The sequence below is a fragment of the Mastigoproctus giganteus genome, chromosome 2 (genome assembly GCF_048544385.1).
Source record: "Mastigoproctus giganteus isolate SK-2022 chromosome 2, ASM4854438v1, whole genome shotgun sequence".
Classification (NCBI taxonomy): Eukaryota; Metazoa; Arthropoda; class Arachnida; order Uropygi; family Thelyphonidae; genus Mastigoproctus; species Mastigoproctus giganteus.
The window spans coordinates 188638795-188662484 of NC_143576.1; the positions used below are offsets into that span (position 1 = coordinate 188638795).

The 23690-nt window shown below is 37.4% G+C and overlaps 2 protein-coding genes across 6 annotated transcripts in view; one reads left to right on the plus strand and one right to left on the minus strand.

Annotated features, from left to right (window-relative positions):
- The window catches only part of PpD3 (protein phosphatase D3), a 246514-nt gene extending 234514 nt beyond the window's left edge, over positions 1-12000 (plus strand). Inside the window, exon 14 of the mRNA XM_090368865.1 lies at positions 11770-12000. Coding sequence (XP_090224991.1) covers positions 11770-11826 — 57 coding nt within the window. The 3' untranslated portion in view covers positions 11827-12000. The remainder of the gene's footprint in view (positions 1-11769) is intronic.
- An 11174-nt stretch (positions 12001-23174) lies between these two features.
- Positions 23175-23690, minus strand: part of PCB (Pyruvate carboxylase) — a 593745-nt gene continuing 593229 nt past the window's right edge. For all 5 annotated transcript variants that reach the window (XM_090389678.1, XM_090389679.1, XM_090389675.1 and 2 more), the window contains one exon: positions 23175-23669. In XM_090389678.1, coding sequence (XP_090245804.1) covers positions 23421-23669 — 249 coding nt within the window. In that variant the 3' untranslated portion in view covers positions 23175-23420. The remainder of the gene's footprint in view (positions 23670-23690) is intronic.

Sequence of the window (23690 nt, forward strand, 5' to 3'; positions counted from 1 at the left end):
AGAATTGAACTTCTGTAGACTGTAATTTCCAGGAAATACACATGAAGGAAGTTTATTCCAGAAAACAGCAGTTGAATGAATAAACAAGGAAGATGAAAAGTTGGTTTTGTGGGTTTGAAGTTGGACAGTAAATGGATGTTGACTGTTGGTGGCATGTGTTCAGACTGTTTTGAAAGAGAGAGCGGGAATTATAGAAGCCAATTCAGAACAGTGCCCATGGAAGTATCTGTAGAAAAGGCATGCAGCAGAAACAGTACATATATGAGACTGAGACAGCGAGTGGAGAGACTCAGTTAGAGGTGAGTCATTAATTAACCTAACCGCTCTCTTCTGAATGGAATCTAGAAGCCTGAGAGAGGTTTTGGGGGCAGCGCCCCAGATGGGGAAACAATATTCCATGGTAGGGTGAATTTGCAATTTGTACAGAGTGAACAGCTGTTTGGAAGAAAAGTAACGGCAAGAGCAAAAGAGAAAATCAAGTTTTTTAGATGCAGAGGAAGCTATATTTGTAATGTGCTTGTGCCAAGAGGGATTAGAATTCAGGGTAATCAACTTGGCTAGAAATCAGAGTGTCACCAAAGAGAAGCATAGGAGCAGAAGAATCCTTTTTGCAAGATATAAGACAAGACTGAGTTTTAGAATGATTGAAATCAACTAAGTTTTCTTTGCCCCACTGGAGAATTACCTGGAGATTGGCATTTAAGGAATTGGTAGCAGATATTTGAGAAGTTGAAGCTGATTGAGCAGGGCAAAGTTTCTCAAAATGGAAAGTGGGGTACAATGCGCTATCATTGGCAAAACTATGGACAGGATTTCCAGTCAATGGAAGAAGGTCATTAATATACAAGAGGAAAGAGTGAGGCAAGGAACTGAACCTTGGGGGGCACCAGCATTAGTCGAGAAGTTAGAAGACAGAGAGCCATTTACTATCACCCTCAGTGAGCAATCAGAGAGAAAACTGGATAACCAATTACAAAAAATAATTGGCAAACCATAAGATGGAAGCTTGTTTAGAAGACCTTTATGCCAAACACGATCAAAAGCCTCTGAGATGTCAAGAGCAACTGCTTGTGTTTCACCGAACTTTTCCATTGAATTTGTCCATAAATGGGTAACGTAAGCCAGAATATTACTAGTGGATTGACACTGACGGAATCCATACTGGCGATCATTGATCGGATGGAAGGTTTCTAGGTAGTTTAAGAGTTGGCAGTTAATTGATTTCTCCATTACTTTAGAAAGAGTAGAAGTAATTGCAATGGGATGATAATTGGATGGGAGGGATTTGTCACCCTTTTTAGGAACTGGCTGGATATGAGAAAATTTCCAAGCAGAAGGAAAAACGACTTTGGAATAAGAAAGTCAAAAAAGGCGGCAAAGAACAGGAGTAAGTTCAGGAGAGCAGATTTTGAGAACAAGTGGAGAAATACCATCAGGACCTGGAGTTTTCTTAGCATCAAGATCCGTAAAAATTCTTCTGACATCCTTTTGACAGAAGACCACAGGAGGCATTGAATTGAGCTTGTTGGGAATGGTGGGAGGTCTTTTACCAAGATCATTAATACATGAGTTGGAAGAAAAATGGGATGCTAGCAGGTCAGCTTTATCCTTGGCTGAAGTGATAACTGAGCCATCTGGTTTTGACAGGTGGGAACAGAGATGGGCAAAAGTTGGGACCAATAACTTTAGCAAGAGACCAGAACGCTCATCTACCATTAGGGCAAGAAGCAAGTTTTCCAGAAAAAGATCAAGCGTGTTGGCTGTATGGTTAGGACTGTTTGGTATTCTTGTAGGTAAATGAACAATCTGTGCAAATTCATAAGTAATTGCAAAAGCCTGAGCATCTTGACCAGCTGGGTCAGTGAGACTAGAAAATGGAAGCCAGCTGGAGTTGTGAACATTAAAATCACCAAGGAAAATTACAAAGAGAGGATGTCAAAGAGCTCCAAGGTATTAGTGGAGTTGGGAGAACAATAGAGACAACAGATGAATTTCACACAATGTGGTAGAGAGATTTTAAGCCAGAGAAGATCGAAAAGAAGATATTCCAAATTACCAAGTCTCTGACAGGGAATATCGGAATGGACATATGCACAAGTACCACCTTTGAGGCGAAAGGAATCATACAGCGAATAATTTGGGCAACTGAGATGAGCTGTAGTTGAATCAACTGATAACTGAGATTCTGTCAGAAGAAGTACATTCGGTTTGGCAGACTGCAAGTGGAAATGGACATCGTTGAGATTAGAATTGAGACCACGTATATTTGTGAAATGAATTAGGAAGTGTTTGGGAGATTTAGATCTTTTCGAAAATAAGCTTACTCTATTGGTTTGACAATTCATGGTGAATTCAATAGTAAGAAAAAGTTGGCGGGGGGCATGGTGTATGAAGTAATGAAATTTTTGGATATGAAATACGCATGGTAAGAATATACCCAGATCCTTGACATAACGTGGCCTCGACAATGCCTCCTGTATACACACTACTCTAAGGCGGCTCGGTAGCCAGGTGGGAAGGAGCAGCAGTGTGTAGCACACGCTTCTTGATTAGACCGTGGTTCGAGCCTGTCACCACCAAATACGGAGGATGTGGAATGGTCAGGGAATGACCACCGCATATCCCGGAGCAATATGGCCTTAGTTGCTAATGCTCCTAAAAACCAAATAACAAACAACAATACACACTACTCGGACTCCCTCCAGTCACTAACTGGCAGAGTTGAGGTAGGAGGATTATACACTAGCTGATCTGGAAGCCTCCTAAAGAGTTACCAATAGGTTCGATCCAATGTGCTAACTAGTAGCCATCCTGCGAACACCGTTTTAGAGCTGTACTCTCAAAATGTAAGGAAGATTGAATCTCGCCATGATGTTCATAACCTCAAAAGTCATTAGTCATACTGCTTGATGGAAGGGTTGACTGGAACTTAGCTCTGGAGACTAAACATGGGTTTCACCACTTCAAGCCTGCAATAAGCAAATTGGTGGTATTGCACTGGTTGATGAGAGTCATCTACCACCTAGTATTACCTGGTAACACAGAGGGGTGGCATTCCTCCATGTGGTGTGGGTGCCACACCTCGACCCCTTGATTTGGGTGGTCGCCCACAGTGTGCTTGTGCATGGGGGTTATACTCAGGATTACTAACAGTCCCACCATCGTGAAGGTGCAAGCAGAGAATTTGGCTGTCACAGATCGTCCGGACTTCACCGAAATTGGGTCCACTTGAAGTGTCACCCGAATATCAGTTCCATCAGCATTTTAGACTCCCAGGTAGCCAGTACAGCTTGTCTGGCATATCTGAGAGAATGTCTGTGACAACGTCAAGGACCTCAAGGTATTGCTGAAGTGATGTTAGTATGCTTCTGCTAAACAGAAATCCATTTAACTGTTGAGCAAGAGGTATGTAGGCTAATCATTTAATTCAAAGAATGGGCCTACCTTAATTTTAATCATTGTTGCTGAGATCTGTCAGAGATCTGTGAGCGCTCGCTCTCTCTCTCCTTTTTGAAATAATCTCCTTCAAAGTGTATACACTGTCAACATCAATGAACTCGTTCATAGAAGCACTACCAGAATGCATTTCATAAGTCTTTTAGAGTGGTCATTGTGGCCATAGATTATGTATCTTCTTTAATTTGCCTCTTCCACTTTAAAATTGCAGTTTATTTTAAACAGTATTCTTCATAAAACTGATGTTTTCCTCACAATGTGTGTACTGCTCATACCACATTTAACACAATAGTGAATAGTGCAACACTGCTGCCTCCAGATCTTCCATTATGCAACTCACAAAATAGTTCACACTAACAGCATGTAACTTAAGGCCACTTTTTGACTTCAGGACAACATGTCAGAACTACCAGCTGTGTTAGTGTACCCTTGGATATACATTCTACTGCTATTTACTGACAGTTTGCCAAAACTTGAGGTAGGTGTTTGGTGATGCTTCTATTCCACAAATTAAGTAATCAGCCTGTGATGGGTTTGTTCAGAATGTTTGAAGACACTTTTTACCTTGAAATGAAAATGCATCTTCGATGAACATCTTGTTTGGTTCACATAGATTTTCAAATTAGAATCAGTAGAGAAGCATACTTTATTTCATTCATTGTAATTTAGGCCACTTGGATATAATCATAAATCTTATCACTCTAACAGCAGTGGTATGGTTTTCTTTCATGCCCAGTAAAAATTTTCCTTCGTGTATCCGATGTCTCATTGGGATCTTCTGATTGGTCAGGTGGAAACAGCCTAAACTCATTTCTGTTTTAGTCTTATCGCAATTTTAATAGTTTTTTGAAATCTTTATTGCCTTTATGTTTAATACCATGGATATAATTTGTCTGCTCAGATTATCAGGCTCATAGTTATTGCACAAATCTGACTTCAGAATACACGTTATAATATAGAAACTTGTATTAATTAATAACCTAGTTTTTTTTTTTTTTTACATTTTCTAATGGATTTACATCTGTAATGTGTAGTGTTATGTTATGTATTCTTTATAAAATTTGAATTCCCTTTATACGATTAATTTTTTCCACTTTTGATCAAATAAGCCTTAACAAGTTACATCATGGAAATGCTATATCAAGAATGAGACATTATTCAACTGATTGACCTTACAAGAGGCTTCAGGTAGTGTTGCCAAATTCTAATTTCTCCACTGCTATATCTTTTTTATCAGCACTTCAGGTAATAGCAAGTGACCCAAACCTGTGGTCTGAGCATTGGGTGAACTCAAGTAGCAAAACTAACTTGAGTCGAGACCCTGGACTAGTGGGGATCTCGGAACATGAGACTTTGAGTGGCCAAGGACCTTCTGGGTCTACTTGAGCCCCTGGATTATCGGGGAGCTCAGAATTGACTTGTGACCAAGGCTTGCCTGGGTTCACGCAGGCCCCTGGACTATCGAGGAGCCTTGACTCTAACCTTTACCTTTGGGAGCCTGGAAAGAGCTGTTTAAAGTATTACAAGACCTCATGCATATATTTTTGTGGACTGACTCTTTACTGCCATCGCTATATGAGGCTTATACAATATAATATACCAAAGAAGGCGGACTCTAGTGATCCAATCGACTTTAGACCCTTCACTGTGGCTTTGGTTATTTTGAGATTAAATCATAAGATCTTAGCAAGGAGAATCTCTTCCAAAATCAAACTTGATCCTAGACAGCTGGCCTTCATTCCTACTGATGGAGTGGCAGAGAATGTATTTATTATCCAGGAATTATTAACCTCATCTAGAGAGAACCTTGAGGAGTTTATATCTTGCCTCAATAGATATCCAAAAGGCCTTTGATAGTGTTTCCTTTACTGCCATCTTGGAAGGATTGAAGAGAAAGCAGTTTCTGGCATTGTTTGTGAAGCATATTGATTTTCTGCAGTCTATGTGCTCTACTAAGATGAGATTCATGGAGGAAAACTAGGTAGTTAAACCTTGTAATGGAGTTAGGCAGGGTGACCCACTCCCACCTATGTTATTTAATTGGTGTTAGACTTGTTTTTGAAGGTGTTACCAGCCTATATAGGTTGTGGTCTAAATAATGTAAAAATAAACGCCTTAGCATTCGTTGACGATCTCATCCTGGCAGTGTCAACATCGTTTGGGCTGCAATGTCTTTTGGATAAAACAAATAATTTACAAGACGAGGCTTAAGAATTAACACGAAAAAGTCTTGGACTTTATATATGGTCCCCTCTGGTCATGATAAAAAGCTCAAGGTGGATAGCTGTAGCTTCTTACTTAGTTGGTGATCGAAAGTGTCCAACCTACGAAGTTACTGCATCATGGAGATATTTAGGGGTTGATTTTACTTCTTCTGGAAGGGTGCCTGCCCTGGCCTCCCTGAATGACCTGATGGTGCGGCTTAGGAGAGATCCACTCAAGCCGCGGCAGAGGCACTTACCTTATACCTAGATTTTGGATACCCAGGTGAAGTCTGCTGTAAGGCAATGGCTGGTCTTCCCCATGATGTCACCAGCTAGTTTTATGCGGACATGATGGGGGGGTCATCTTGGGATCCCATCCTTTAGATGGACCATCCCTCCTCTTAAAGAGATCGCCATTGGAGAAGCTGCAGTTTTCCTTCTTGCTTTAACCAGAGAACCTGCTTGTACTTCTAGCTTTCAAAGAGAACTTAGATATGCAAACAACTTACTTAAGAAGAATGGTTCTGTACAGTACTCTCAACATAGGTGGGTGGGTGGGTGGGTAATGGGACCAAGCTCCTATCCTGCCATGCTTTTATTGACCTCATTGGTACGAGGATCAATGCTCTCCCTACTCTCTCAAGGTTATCTTGAGGATGTAGTATGTAGAGAACATGCAGAACTGGATGCGATGCGGTCGAGTCACTCGCCCACATTGCTCAACAATGCTTCAGAACTTTCACATGGACTGAGAGTTAAAAGGCACGACTCAGTTGTGAAGTTAGTTTCCAACAGGCTTCACCAGAATGGATGAGAGGTTAAGAAAGAGCCTCAGTTCAACACATGGGAGGTTTACGGAAACCCGAAATAGGATCTTAATATGAATTTAAATGCATTACATTTCACTGATTTTGTAAAAGACAATGGCAGTACAATGCAAGGAAGCAAAAGCTTATGAAGCAGCTGTATGAAAAAAAACACATAAATGAAATATCTCAATACTTCTATATTTTATCAGCTGGAAAATACACTGAAACATTATTTTCTGATAATTTTCACTTGTATACACTATCTATATAAAATGGCATGTTAAAGTTGAAATCGTTTATTAAATTTGTCATGTTTTTAGTACACATGTACTGTTTGTGTATCTATACTGTGAATATTGTTTCTATATTGTATTCGCGGCGCCTCTGTAGCCAGGTGGGAAGGAGCAGCAGTGCGTAGCACATGACTCTTGATTAGACCGGGGTTCGAGCCTGTCACCACCAAATATGGAGGATGCGGAAAGGTCAGGGAATGACCACCGCATATCCCGGAGCAATATGGCCTTAGTTGCTAATGCTCCTTAAAAAAAAACAATATTGTATTCGATTTGTTTTACGCATTTCCTCTGAACAATTTCCTTCTCTAAATTTTCCTTCAACATAGAGAATAATTCATTTATATGATTCATTTACATGATTTGTGGATCCTCTTGAACCACTTAATAAAATTTGTTGTAGGAAAAATTTTGGATATTCAGTCCCTCTCCTTTTAGTGTCAGTAGTCTGATACTAAAAGGAGAGCAAGGAAGCAAGCTTATAGAGAATCAGTCAAAAAAAAAATTCTCACATCACATCCAATAGTTTGTCTAGTTCTTCCTTGAATTTATTCAAACGATGCACTTCCACAACAACAGATGAAAGTTTTCTCTAACAGTCAACCACAAGGAAAACTTCTGTGCATCTATCCAGCAATCATTCTTCCTCAGTTTGAATTTATGTCCATTCGTGTACACAGGCAGAGCAAGAGGAAGAATGAGCTTGCTCAATCTATTCAAAGCCTTAAACACCTTAATCAGATCTCCTTGCATGTGCCCAGTCTCCAAATGCTGCAATTTGTAGAACTGAAGCCTTTCTTGATAAAAGGAATAAGGAATTTTACCATTAAAAAAAAATAAATAAAATAACTTGAAGGCAGAAAATGCTGGCATGTTATTTTATTTATCATTATCATCATTAGCCATACAGTGCAAGGAAGCCTGAGGCTTTTGCTGCACCAGCATAAAAAAAAAGGACCCTGAGAGAGAGAGAGAGAGAGAGAGAGAGTCTGAAGTAGAAGGGAATTACCAAGGAAGAGAAGAATGATATATCCAGCTCAGGACCCTGGTTGTGCCAAGCACATACTCACCAGATGTGAGCCCCTGGGAAGTTTTTCCCCCAGCAATCTCGTTGCCCTTCTCTGTAACTGTTCCAGCAGATCTCCATCACTTCTAAAATTAAACCTCCAGACCTGTATGCAATACTCAAGATGCAGCCCAACCACTGCACTGAAATGAGATAATCACCTCCTTATCCCTGCTAACAAAATTCCTGTATATAATTGACTAAACCCCATGAGTTGTCCTGTCAGCCTGTCTGTACTGCTCAGAGAACTTACCTGATTGCACATTCATCTCAAAGTCCTTATTTTCTCACTATCCTGAGTGTAGTACCACACAGTTGGCATGTTAATATGGGATTACTGCTACCCATATGCAGTACCTTGCATTTGTAAATGTTAAACTTCAACTGCCATTTCTCAGTCCATCTGCCTAATTTTTCTAGACCTTTTTGCAGCTTTCCTTGATTACTATCATAAACCACTTTATCAACTTTGTGTCATCTGCAAACTTAGACATTAAGCCTGATATTCCTTCAACAATAATGGACCCAGCACTAAACCATAGGGGATACCACTAGTATCCCCACACAGTGCTCTTCGTCGACTAATGTTATAAGTCCATGAAGAGCAGTGTCCATTAATAACCACTCTTTAGAAGTAACTTGCCCGTAACACCACACTGCTCCAATTTGTGTAGCAGTCTTTTATGTGCAACAGTATCAAAAGCTTTCCTGAAATCCAAATAAATGATATCAACATTATTTTTTGCATCCAATCAGATTAATCAGGCAAAATCATCCTTTAGTAAATCCATGCTGCAGTATAACTGCATTCCTGTCTTTATAAGTTTTAGGGAAGGCTAGAACTGTTGAGCCACACCAAGAGCTTGGATAGTTGCTTTCAGAGAATATCCTGTTAAAAAATAGCAATAAGGAGTTTGGAGCTTTGCTGTCTAGCTTTTGAAGCATTATGTAATCCCATCATGCTTCAAATCCCATCAGGCCTGACTGCACCATGTGCTGTTCACTTTAACAATTCCTGCAGCTCAAATATGGTACAGGGCTGATTATAGGGGAGAGATAGCTTGGCATTGAAAATTAATTTATATCACTTTGCTTTAACTTTATTTTGTTGGAAGGAAGGATTGTATGCAGGTATGTCTGAGATTTTAGAAAAAGATGCTGCCAGAGCATTTGCTTGTTTCCCTTGGAGAGGATAAGTCTTGCCTATTTCACCTTAAACTCATAGATGATGCCGGTGGAAATTTATCATTGAGACTTTTTATTTTATTCCAAATTAATATACTGTAATTGATATTAGTATTAGCCAAATAGTGAAAGAAAGCCACAGGCTTTTGAAGAACCAGCAAAAAAAAAAAAAAAAAAAGAGAGAGAGAGAGAGATAAGAAAAAACAAATTATGCACTTCCCTCCTCATGAAAATAGTAGACCTTTGAATTTCTTCAAAATGTCAGCCTCCACTACCTGTAGAGGCAACTTGTTTCAGTAACTGATGACTCGCTGGCTAAAAGAAAACTTGCTACAATCTAGTCTAAATCTCTTCCCCTGTAATTTGAATTTATGATCCCTAGTTCAGGAATTCTTTATAACAGTGAAAATTCCACCTTAATTCAATTTACTAACCCGTATCAGAGCCACATAAACCTAAATCAGGTCACCACCGAGGTTCCTGGTTGCCAAGCTCTGTACCCCCCACATAAACAAAATCTTAACCCATACTTAAGTCATCCTTTTGAAGATTTCACCATGTGAGTTGCCCATCTTTAGACCCTTTCAGGAAGCTCAACGTCTTTTTTTCAGATGAGGTTTCCATATTTGAATTTTCCAAATGCAGTCTTAAAATTGCCTTGTGACCTCCCTACCTCTACAGGATAATGTTTGATTAATCATTGATAAGACACCATGAGCTTTCCTGGCTGCCTGTTTACACTGTAAAGAAAACTTTATACCTGCCTGTATAGTAACTCCCAGATCCTTTTTTGCCTCTATTGTTTTTAATTCAACCCCACCAAGTATATAATTTATTTTAGGGTTGCTATTCCCTAAGAATAAGACCTTGCATTTTGCTGCATTAAACCTTAGCTGCCACTTTTCTGATCATTCTTTGAAGCCCACTCAAATCATCCTGATTGATTACTGATCATTAACAATTCTTCCAATCTTTATACTCCTGCAAATTTTGTCATCACACCCTCAGTTCCTTCATCAACGTCAATTGTGAAAATCAGAAACAACAGTGGTCCAAGAACTGATCCTTGGGGGACCCTACTTCTGATGTTACACCAATCTGAAAAATATCCATTAATCACAAACCTTTGCCTTCTGCTCTGAAGCCATCCAGTAATCCATTTTAGAATCTTTCCAGTAATTCCAACATGTTCCAGCTTATACAGTAACCTCTCATGAGCGACTGAGTCAAATGTTTTGCTAAACCTAAATAAACTGCATTGAAATTTTTCCCTACATCCAGCTCATGAGTAACTGTGTCAAAATAGCTTACTAGGTTAAGCATGATTTTCCCTTAACAAACCATGTTCTTCAGCATGATATTTCTATCTAAATGCCTGGATTGCACTCTAAATCATTGCCTCTAAGATGTTCCTTAGCACTGAAGTCGGACAAACCTGTCTGCAGTTACCAACTTCACTCTTAGAATCGCCTTTATGTATTGGCACTTCTCCAGTCCAAAGAAATCTCTCCCAAGTCCAAATATTCCCTCATAATTAACCTCAATGGTTCAATACACTCTCTGGCAGCCTTCCTCAAAATTACTGGGTATATGCTATCAACTCTAGGAGCCTTACTTGCCTCATGGTTAAGTTTTTCTAATAAACGTCACCTGTAATTTTGAAATCATATGGCTCAGCCTCTTCGCAGCATGGTCTTTTATCAGTAAAGACCGATGCAGATTACTTATTCAATTTATCAGCAACATTAACTGGGCTAAGGGTCCAGTTTGATTCGCTTTCTTCTTTGTATTGACATACATGAAAAATTTCTTGTCCCCATTCTTTGGCAGTGCTTTCTCATTTTCTGCCTTGATCTCCCTAATATATGGTACCATTGTAGATCAACTTGTAGCTATTGTAGGCTTCAGTACTTTTCGACTCTCTGTAACTGTCCCATGTTATCTTCTTCTGCTCTATTAGACCAGCCAGCTCTGCATTAATCCATTTCAGCATCCTCCTCTTGGTGATCTCCTCGTGCGTAACACATACAATGTTACATTATAAAATCACATTCATATTGTTATAACTTTATATTTTATAGACTTAACAGAAACACTTCTTATATTAATTATAATCCTGTGGAATTACAATAAAGATAGTTTATATCATTCCTTTATCAATGCATTGAACACTGAACAATAGCAGCAATCTCTTATTTCAATTCTTATTTTTGAGAAATTTCCAGTGCCAGTAAGAAGCAATTTCATGTGCTTTATCATATATATATATTACTAATAATTTTTAACAAGAAAATATTTAAGTAATAACAAATTCTTATTAGCAGCTTCCAGAAATGGTATTCCACTCAGTGCATGCCATGTATTTAATGGGCTGGCATAATCTTCTGTTAGAAGCTTTAAATTTTACTTTTATTCTCTTTTATAAAAAAAAAATTTTTTTGCTCTTTTGAAAGTGCTAGCTTCAAAGGCAACAGGATAACCTTAGGAAGCATATATGACCATTTAATTAGTGCTTTCCAAAAAAGTTTTAAAAGTTTTCTTTAAAAATCAATCAATATAGTATAATGTAAAATATGAAAAAGTCATTGTTAATAAGGAATTTTACCATTAAAAATAAAGAATAACTTGAAGGCAGAAAATGCTTGCATGTTAGCCTTTCATTTTTATTCTTGCATTTTTTTAGTCTTTTTTGATAGTACTGTTTTTTTTTGAGATTACATGCTGCCTCTACATGCTTCTTTTTAATTCTTTTGTAGCCTCATCCTAATGTAAAACCCATGGCCTATGCAAGTAGTCTTCTAGCATTTATGTGACCATAAAGTGCTTAGAAAACTAGCAAAATGGAAGTGTTCTGTGCCACTGTAATTACCAAATTTCATTGGAAAAGAGCACTGGCGAATAGCATGTGTATAATAAAGTTTCTGTATATAAGCAGCCACTGTTGAGTATAAAATGGTAGAGAAATTTATTAAAAATGACTACAATAATTGTATTGTATATTGTTGTGCTGTGAATAGTGACAATTTTTTTAAAACATAATCATTACTACATACATACATATTATTATGGCCTAACCATGGTAATGTAAATACACTGATGAGCCAAAACATTGACCACCTACCTGATATGATGTTGGTCCTCTACGTGCAGCCAGAATAGCTCGTACCCAGCGAGGCATAGACGCTACAAGATTTCTAAATGTGTCTTGTGGTATCTGGTACCAACACGTAACTAGCAGATCCTTTAACTCCCGTAAGGTCCGTGGCTGAGACGCCATGGATTGGAGTTGCTGTTCCAACACAAACCACAGATGCTTGATGTCTGAGGAATTTGGAGGCAGCAATATCTGGAAGTCTTTCTGTTTCACAAACCAGTCTTGAACAATCCGGGCAGTGTGGCATGGCACATTATCCTGCTAAAAAACGGCACTGCCAGAGGGGAAGACCGTTGCCATGGTCAGCAATGATGTTTAGGTAGGTGGTAGTGTGCCCGGCATGGATGACTGGGCCCAGGATATCCTAGCAGAACATCACCCAAATAAAGCGTACCTGGCCGTCCACATGGTGCAACAGGAAACGTGATTCATCGGACTAGATGACCTTCTTCCACTCACTCAAAGTCCAGTTTCGATGCTCGCATGCCCATTGTAGGTGCTGTCACCAGTGAACCGTGGTTAGCATGGGCACTCGGAGTGGCCTGCGGCTACACAGTCCCATTTTCAGCAGGGTTCGATGTACTGTGTGTTGCAGCACATTACTCCCATCACCAGCATTCCAATTACCGACGAGTTGCGCCACAGTCACCATGTACCATCCGGGAGAGCCTTCGCTCACCTCGAGCATTGATGAGCCGTGGTCGTCCAACACCTCACTGGTGGTTCGTGGGTTTCCCCTCCTCTGACCACTTTCGGTAGGAGCTGACCATGACCATCCCACCAGCCGTGCCGTTTCGGATTTGCCCTGACCCAGTTGGCTGGCCATTACAATTTGGCCTTTGTCAAACTCGCTTAAGTTCACTGCCTTTCCCATCTGAAGAACAAGAGTAACACTGATTAACGGAGCTCAGTATCAGGTGTTTTTTATACTGTGCCCTGATCCATGCCGTACTTCACCTGCAATTGCTTCAATTTGCATAACGACTCGCTGGTCATAATGTTTTGGTTCATCGGTGTATAGTGTGGAAAAGGCTACTTCTCATATAAATATTAAAAATAAAAATACAGTTACTCATAGCAAAAAAAGTCAATTATATCATGCATTCTTATATATTAATAGCTTTGGAAAAAATTTCAAACTCTTAATTAAGGAGATGTGTATATAGTATCAAATTACTACTTATGATTGTAACAGCGATTAAGCTCAATATGTCCTACTAAAGTTATTATTAAAAACTGTAAGAGGAAAACTCATACCTTTATGTAGGACCGGAATTCTCTCAGTCCTCACAGTTGAAGGATTATGTGGTTATATGAATAAATGTCCTATGTTTAATTAAAAATTACATTAAAGTTATATAAATAGATAAGTATTATTTTTGTGTAAAAGGTTGTCATGTATTCAATTCTCATCCCCAACATAACTCATCAAGGAAAGCCAGGGGAAGCTGATGGCCATCAACACTCCCAAAAACCCAACTAATGTTGCATGCCAACATGAGAAAGAACTGAAAACAATTGTCAAATTACTCCTTAAGAAACATAAAATAAATGTACATTGAATTAAAATATCTAAAAAGATAAAATTGTCTAAACTGCTTATAATGGACCAAACTTATTCGGGTAGATTTATGTTTTTAGATAAAGGTATGAGCTTTTATGTTTCTAGATATTTTAATTCAATGTACATTTATTTTATGTTTCTTAAGGATTAATTCAACAATTGTTTTCAGTTCTCATGTTGGCATGTGACATTGGTTGGGTTTTTGGGGGTGTTGATGGCTGTCGGCTTCCCCTGGCTTTTCTTGATGCATTATGTTGGGGATGAGAATTGAATACACGACAACCTTTTAATACATATCTATTTATATAATTTTAATAAAAATAATTTTTCATTAAGCATGGATCATTTATTCACAAATCCTTCAACTGTAAGGGTTGAGAGAATTCCTGTCCTACACAAAGGTATGAGTTTTCCTCTTATAGTTTTTCATAGTATCAAATTAAAAGGAATTTTTTTTTATAGATACCCACAGAAATAACATCACAAAAAATAAAAACTGAGGATATATAGACAGGCATACAACGAAAAGTACGCACTACACACGTTCCATACACCTGTGCAGCTGACATTTATCGGGATAACAATTTAAAGTAACCTCAACATCAGTGTGCTTTCTTGAAGCAGAATTTCTGCACTGAATATTTGTGTGGAGGTTTTATAAATGGATGGTGATATTGCTTCAGGTCAAATCAAAGCTCTTTTATCAAAATTAAAATTTTATTTGATTGAACGCCGGCAAATTTATGATTTGTTGGGGGAAGTGTGTGGTTGGTCAACAGTAGATTATAGTGCAATTTCATGTTGGTCCCAAATGCTTCATCAAGGTCAGATTCAGTGCTGAAGACAAATAATGCTCAGATAAATCGAGAACATCTGTGGACAACACGTTATCAGTTATTTTCACTATTTTGGAGGAAGGCGGGCATACAATCAAAGAAATAGCCAGTGAACCTGAAATACCAAAATCATCTGTTCACTAAATTTTCACTAGTGTTACAAAAAAAAGAGAAAAAGTTGCTGCCTGATGGGTCCCACATTTGCCGTAAGATGAACAGTTAGAAAAATGTAAAGAAATTGAAACTCAGTTACATGTTACCCAAGAAGGTAAAGAGTTTTTAAAATGCATTGTCGCCATTGATGAGACATGCACAAGCAACCTGAGCTGAAGTCATAATTAGCTCACTGGAAACATCCATTTTTGCCATGCCCCTCTAAATGTTGCCAGCAACAAAGGTGAAACAAATGGTCATTGTGGCCTATAATTACGAGGGTGTTATTGCCATGGATCATGTGCCATTTGGAAGATCAGTAAGTGAAGACTACTTTGTAATATTTCTATCATATAATAGGTTGGGCATGCATTTTTAAACACTAAAAGTGCATTTTCATAGTAAGGCCAGCATAAAAATGCTCACGAGACAGTCCAGTAGCCTCAGTGTTCTAGTATGCACTGGTATAGAAGGGAGTTTTCTCAGGCACTTATGCTAAAAGAACACCTCCATTCCCTGTGAAATGGAGGTGTTCTTTTAACAAAAAAAAGTTTCATAATAATAAAAAAACATGGCGTTTTTCCTCCTCCTTTTTATCACTTCCTGATAATTCAGGGGTGGAAGAAAGAGCATAACTAAGTGTAACTCAGGTTTTTAGAGCCATAATTCCCATCCCTGTAGCTGGGCCCTGGTAGTACCTGTGATGTGTAATGTTATTTAATTTTTTTATTTAACCGTAATTTACAGAAGCTCAATGAAAACTAAATATTTCATTAAATAATTAGAACACTCTGCAGTTAATAAACCTACATATGCAATATTGGCTATCTATTGCAATTTATAATCTTTCAAGCTTAACAATTAAGCTAAGAAAGTTGAAGGATAGTGGTTTATAGCAGTGGTGTGCAAACCCTGTCGTTTTTTGGAGAATATACCCCTATCATTTAAATTCCCTTTAGCTACAAAAAAAAAAAAAAAAAAAATTTTTTTTTTTTTTTTTTTTTCATTGGTAACAGGATTTTATCTATTTTTGCATTATCGTTCAGCTATTTTCAACTGACTACAGTTGGCAACACTGATGCCATTTCATTTTGCACCTTGTTTGCCCATACTTTGGTATGGCCCTGTATATGCATCATCTTCGGCCATTCTTTAACAGGCAGTTTCCATGAATCCTTATGTTCTTGGCGATACTGGAAAACACTCTTGCACCTTTATTCCAATGGATTTCTTCTGTAGATTTTGGAATACATTTGGGAATTACTGGAGTCAGATGAAGAGGTTGAAGAAATGTACACCGAAATTGAGTCTTCTAGATGAGCAGAAAACCCACTACACTATTATTATGGGGGACTTCAATGCTAAGGTTGGAAAAAGACAAAACAGCACAGAAAGGGGAACTATAGGAAATTTTGGAATTGGTGAAAGAAATGAAAGCCTTGTGGAATTTGCAGAATCTCAAGGACTGTCAGTAATGAACACTTTTTTCAAGAAAAGGGTGAACAGAAAGTGGACATGGAAGAGTCCAAATGGATTAATAACTAATGAAATCGACTTCATCCTCACTAACAGAAGATATATTGTGAATGACGTTACTGTCCTGAATAAGGTAAATGTTGGAAGTGATCACAGAATGGTAAGATGTACACTTGATATAGATGTAGGAAAGGAAAGGAAAAAACTGACTCGAGTAAATAATACAAAGGTCTTTGAGATAACAGAAGAGGAGAAAAAGCAGTATGTACTGGAACTTAACAAGTTTGAGCTTCTGCAGACTGCTCAGGATCAAGATATCGAAGAGGAATATTACAACTTTCTGAAAGTGATAAAGCCCAAGAAACCTATAGGGAAAAAGAAATCCAAAGAAGAAAAAATTAGTCAAGAAACACTTATGATGATGAACCGAAGACGACAAATGAAGAGCAAGAAAAACACTGACAGGGAGAAAATTGAGTATACTGAGTTATGCAAAGCCATTAGAAAGAGACTCAGAGCAAGAAAAGTAGAACAAGCATTAAGGGAAAACAAAGGATTTAAATCAGCAGCCATGAGCAGTAATACAGAAAGACAAATGATACTGAAACTGATGAATAGCAATGGTGTACTTATAAATAGCAGAAGACTAGGAAATTTAAAATCGAGAAAGGAGTTCGACAAGGAGACACAATATCTCCGAAGCTGTTTACTGCTACCCTTGAGGAAGCTTTCAGAAGATTAGACTGCTCGCAGAAAGGAGTCAATGTGAACCTAAACCATTTACGATTTGCAGATGACATTGTGGTCATAAGCCACGATCCCAAAGAATTAGAGGAAAATCTTAATCAGTTATGCACAGTTAGTAAGGATTTTGGACTAAAGTTGAATATGGCTAAAACAAAAGTAATGATGAACAAGTATGCCACAGAAAGGGAAATACTGATTGAAGGAGCAGTAATTGAAAAGGTGGAGTCATATACTTATCTGGGACAAGTTATTAGCTGTAATAATGATAAATGGCTGTAAGTCAAGAGAAGAATAAATTTTGGATGGATAGCATTCAGGAAATATAGTCACATACTGAAGAGCAATATCCCAGTTTGTCTGAAACGTAAAATAATGAACCAATGTATACTCCCCACCATGACTTATGGAAGTGAAACTTGGGCACTCACCAAAAGAATGGAAGAGAAGCTGAGAACTACACAGCGAAGAATGGAACAAATTATATTGGGAATCAGACTGTTAGATAAGAAGAGAAACACATGGATTAGGCAGCAAACTCAAGTAAAGGATATTCTTATCAAAACTAAAGAACTAAAATGGTCTTGGGCAGGACACATAGCTCGAAGACATGATGACAGATGGACTAAGAAAATAACAGAATGGTACCCAAGAGGAGCTAGAAGAAAACCTGGAAGACAAAGGCGGAGATGGATAGATGAGATTCATGAGTTTGTGGGTAGTAAATGGACGGCCAGTGCTCAAAACAGAAGGAACTGGAAAGTTGCTGGAGAGGCCTTCATCCTGCAGTGGATTGAAAATGGATGATGATGGAGTCAGATGATAGTGATGAAAACCCCAAAATGGATTAAGACTAAAAGGGACATAAATTACTCTACAATTAAGTTTAATATTATCATAATGTTTAGCATAGCCCAATTTATGTGTTTATGTTTTTATAGACAATGGTTGACTTCTGACCTCACTCCTTTACAAGCTGTTCAGTTTGGATCAGTGTTCCCCAAATGTTTTTGCTCGAGGACCGCTTTTGGCTTCGTAAAATAACCACTGATTCTCACATCCTAGATCACTTAAATATCAGGTGTTCGAATAATAGGAATCCAAAATTAAAAATTTATATCTCAGAACTGATTTTATTAATATTTACAATCTACCTTTTTCAGATTGACACACAAAATAATAACACACTGAATAATAAACTGCCACTGTTTGAGTATACAATTGATCGTACCTAATTCACTACTAGGTTGAAGAATGGCATTGTTTTTTCATCTCACAAAGTCCTTTAAAGTTAGGAGTGATTGTAGACAACTGAATTTTCATGTGGGCATGACATTCAGTCTAACAATATTTTAATTTTTAAAAAAATAAGTAAAATTCAAAGTAGCCATTACAGATATTATCCATGGATCCCCTGGGAACTGACCACATCCTGTCTTCATTTAAAATTTCTGCCCTCTGTTTTTGATGAAATTTCAAAATCTACTAATGATGTTTAGAGTTGTAATAGAGTTATTTACCTTTTAATTCTAAAATTATTTTGGATTGAAATGGGGTTAAGCATTGTCAAAATCCAAACGATAAAGAGTAATATGAAGGTTTAAGGCACTAGGGTTATGTCAATTTTTCTCCCCCCATATTTTCTTCTGTTTTGATAAGGGCTGTGAAAAGATGTTATATAATAAAACCATTGCAGTAGCATACTGTCATTACCCACCCTGCCAACCTTTGTGTTATCTGAAAACTTGGACATTAAACCTGATATAACTTCATTGATAAATATAGAAAACAATGGGCCCAACACCGAACCCTGGAGGACTGCACTAATAACATTAATACACGTAGAGCAGTGTCCATTTATTACTATTTTCTGCTGACTCCCACTCAACCATCCCTTTATCCATAGCAGCCCTAAATGCAACTGCTCCAATTTGTACAGCAGTCTTCCATGTGTATAGCATCAAAGGCACCAAGTCAATCAAGCAGGATATCAAAATTATTTATTTTTTGCATCCAGTTCTTAGGTGACCACATCATAGTATCCAATAAAAATTAGTCAAACAAGATTTTGGTGAACATTATGCAAACAGCATTTGATCTCCACAGCACATGGTTTTTTTGCAATTTTTAGTATTTCTCCACCACTTCTACCATGCACTACAAATCATGTATTTTGAAATTGTGCATCATGATAAGACCAAACATTTGACAGTACAGCGTTAAAACCATTTTTCTGTCAGCTAGTAGAGTCTACTACACTGAACATATTGGTAACCCTTGAGAAGGCATCTAATCTTCCAGCTTATGACTGGAAGGAATACAAATGCCACATATACACTGGTGTTCAAAGACAGTGTATCACCCCTTAAAATTGTGATTGTCATATAAATAACGTAAGTATATTGCATCAGATAAGATTAATACACATAGGTGATGACATAATATTGCATCATTTTCAGCTATATAAGCACACACTGCAAGGGTTGCAGTCATTCCTTGCTTGTCAGGATGGCGAGTTACATGAAGTTGACGCTATGAAGGAAAAGTGCTATTGTTGCTTTACATGAGGAAGGATGTTCCCAATTATAGAGTGTCTTGTAATCAGTCGACAGTGAGTTGATTTCTTTCCAAACTCAAGAATACAGGTTCTGCTGATAGGAAAAAAGGAACTGGACGTAAATGAGTCTCTATGCCAAAACAGGAGCGTGTTTTGAAGCACTTATGCCTTAAAAATCATAAAGCTTCTTTGTCTGAGCTGAAAAGACAATGGGAAGAACATACAGGAGTACTATTACTGCAAGTGCAGTAACAGTCAGTAGACACCTCTCCAAAAATGGACTAAGAAGTCTCCTCCTCACCCAAAAAATGAAAAAGGCCAAATTAATTTGGTGTAAGGAGTATAATAATATGGACCTCCATTAGTGGAAGTCGGCTATTTTTCTCGGATGAGAAGAAATGCAACCTGCATGGCCTTGATGGGAGACAAACGATTTGCTGTAGACGTGAAGAATACCATCCAGACTGGTGTCTACAGTGAAATTCCCTACCAGCCAAATGATACGGGGGTCACCTGCAGTTTATAAAAGGTTCCATAAATGCCAATGGATATCTGGCTATATTGGAAAGCAAATTGCTGCTGACCATTTCAATCAGCCAAGTAACTGCATCTTTCAGGACAACTCTGCTCCTTGTCATTGGGCAAAAAGTAAGTAGGCACTTCTGTTGTTACTTTAGCCTGATTTCTGCATTAGAGGTTCGACAGTAATGTGTTTATATTTGTTACAGGTGAAAAAATGGTTGGAAGAACGGTCCATTACAACTGTTAGCTGCCCAGGAAACAGCCCGGACCTGAATCTTATACAGAACTGTTGGCATTGTGTGGAATCTGCAGTTGTCAGAAAGAAAGCAAAGACCCTTCTTGAATTTCATTAAGTCATAATTCATTTGGAACCACAAACTATCAGTTGATTATCTTCAGAAACTGATCTTGTCAATGCCTCAATGGTGTGCTGCTGTCATCAGGGCCAGAGGAGGTTGAACTAAATATTAGTTTGCACCTGGTGAACTTTTCATTTTGTTTTCCATTTAAAATGATAAACTGAAGCAAATTGAGGGCTTCTGATAACATTTCAGCCATAATTGGCGTTTACCAAAACTGTTGTATATAAAGGTTGCAAATGCTCATTTTGAGAGCACCTGTCAAATATTACTTAGCTTTGCCTTAACTATTAATATCTTTTGTTTATATTTTTATTTGTGATGCTAGTCAATGTAACATACTATTGTGAAAAAGGGTTAGAAATGTGAAATTCCTAGGTGATGCACTTTCTTTGAACACTGGTGTAGGTCTGACTTCTGAGGCCATACGCCAAGAAACTGGTCATATTGTTGCTGTGTGTATATGCCATAATTAAAATTTTTATCAAACAATACAATCCTGTGATAATGACTTCTTCAGATTTTCATTTAGACTTTTGTTAAAAGACTGGTGGTTATCAATGGGCACTGCTCTTTGATGACTAATGTTATTAGTGCAGTTTCCCAAAGTTCAGTGCTGGGTCCATTGTTGTTTTCAATATTTATCAAGGATATTGATGAAGGGATATCAGGCTTAATGTCTAAGTTTGCAGATGATACAAAAGTTGGCAAGGTGGATAACAACAGTCACCAGGGTGAGCTACTTCAACAAGATCTAGGAAAATTGGGTTGATAGGCTGAGAAATAGCAGTTGAACTTTAACATTGACAAATGCAAGGTACTGCACATGGATAGTGGAAAATGAAGATCTGGGTATAATTGTGCAGTCAGATATGAAATTCTCTGAGCAGTGCAGACATGTGCCAGGACAGCTGATGGGGTTTTGTCAATGATACATAGAAACTTTGCTAGCAGGGATAAGGATGTGGTTATCACAGGGTTAGGCCACATCTTGAATACTGTATATAGGTCTCACTTATGATGTAGATCAGCTGGAGAGAATGGCAACCAGATTGATGACAGTAAAAAAGGATACTCTAACCAAGAAAGTTCTTCAAATTGCAGAATCTGGAGGCCAAGCATCTGTAGGGAGATCTCATTGAGGTGTTTAAGGTCCTGAATGACTGAGTAAGCTAAATGTTAATGGCATTCTTCCTCTTGCTGAGATTACACACAAGCAGGCATAGATTCAAGTTGAGGAAGTAAGGTGCAGAATACATGTGTGGAAGCTTACCTTCAGGCTATTGGGACAGGTTTCCATCTATTGTTGTGAAAGTGGAATTTTGGGAGGTTATGGATGGATAAAGTTTTTTTTTTTTTTTTTTGCTAATGCTATATAAGCTTTCTCTATTGCATCATCACCCTTGTTTTTGACATTTGCCTGCCACTAATTACAACTCGCACATACCAGTAATTGTATCAATAATCATCTTAATAGTGGAATCAACGAAATAATTCCTCTGTGTAACAGCAAAGCTTTTTTGCATTGTAGGGAATGCTTGAGAACATTATGTTTGTAGATACAATTGCAACCAATTTGTGTTGTTTAGCTTTTAAGGATTAAGAAATCGTATCATAAAGATCTTTTATTTTAAATGTGTTAGTTATCTAAATTAATAAATTTCCTTGTTACATGCAGTGAAGTGTGTAGTCATTCCATAATAACTAATACAAGATAACAAAGAATAACAATTATATATGAAGAACAATAATTGTGCATACAATTGTAAATAACTATAAAATTACCAGAGTCCATGTTCAAAGTTACTGCACTAATCAATGCCTTGTAACAATTGGCAGTGAAAACTCATAACACACACATAGCTGTGGGTGCTTTTTTATACTAATATTTTTAGATTTAAAATGTTTTTTTATCAGTATGAAAATACTGATCAGGCATCTCTCCTACGTCCTCTGTAACTCAACTCGATCATGATTCAGGCTTGTCACCGACTGAATGTGGCAATCAGTGAGCAAGCTTGATTATCAAAATTTTATGTTTTTAAACTAGATGAGAAACTATGAACAGAGATTTTGTGAAATAAATAAAACAAGTTAAGTCTAATTTCCCCCCCCCCCTCCCCCCATTTACAGTCTGGCATCTGGGAACAGTAGTTTTGTTTCCTCTGATGCTATATCTTTAAATGACATGGCTAAGTTCACTGTCTGTATGAACGAGGTACAACTTCTACTGCAGATTTTCATTTTAAGAAATGCAATCAAATTTTAAACAGTGAAGACATTCTCATGTATTATAGAAAGTCAGTTTTAATATACTAAAATTCATAACAAAATAAACGTATAACATTCATAAAAACAATTCTGAAAAATTCAACTAACACAAATATTTACACTTAACTTAAGTTTTAGCTAACTGGCCCCAAAATAGAAGCAAAATAATGTTAATACTGCTCTTTTAAAATTTTGCCTAATTTTCTGATACATCAAACTATTTTTCAAATTATTATATTATATTATAAGACTAACAAAGATGATGCATAAAAATTATTGCAAAACATGAATCAACAATATGATTCAGTTTAATAATGTTCATTTAAAATTGCAACAGTAGTCTGACTCTACATGTATGAGCCGATATTAATTCAAATTATTAAAAATGCCTTCATTTTTAATAATTAGAATTAATATGCAAAGGTCTTGGAATTACTACCAAAATAACTAAAAATACAAAAATCCTACATTCAGCAATATAATATCACAATTCTCTATATATACACGCGCGCACACACATATATAGTCTGAATCTCTAGATTTACATTATATCACACTGCATTGCTACATTCCATTATGTAGTCTGTTCTATTTTTATTCATAGGCAAAGTGTTTGGCACTGACATACTTGAAATGAAAATATCTTCGAGCTGAGAGACCACATGATGGTACGTGTTTCACATAAGTAGGAAAACAAATGGTCATTTTATCATTAAAAGTTTGTTACCAAATTTTTATTTATACAGCATTCTAGACAAAAGTGCCCATATATTATTCTATTTCCATAATTAGATCATCTCCTTCTAATTTCATATCTTTAGAGATAGAAATTTGTTTTACTATTCCCGAAACAGGTGCTTGCACTGTCATTTCCATCTTCATTGCACTTAACACTATAAGAGGTTCACCTTTTTCGATTTTTTGCCCTTCTTCTACTCTAACATCAATAACAGTACCAGGCATTGGTGCACCTACTGACCCTTTGACATCTTTTTTAGCTTTTGGATGTGATCTAATTTCCTGGATAGAAAATACAGCAAA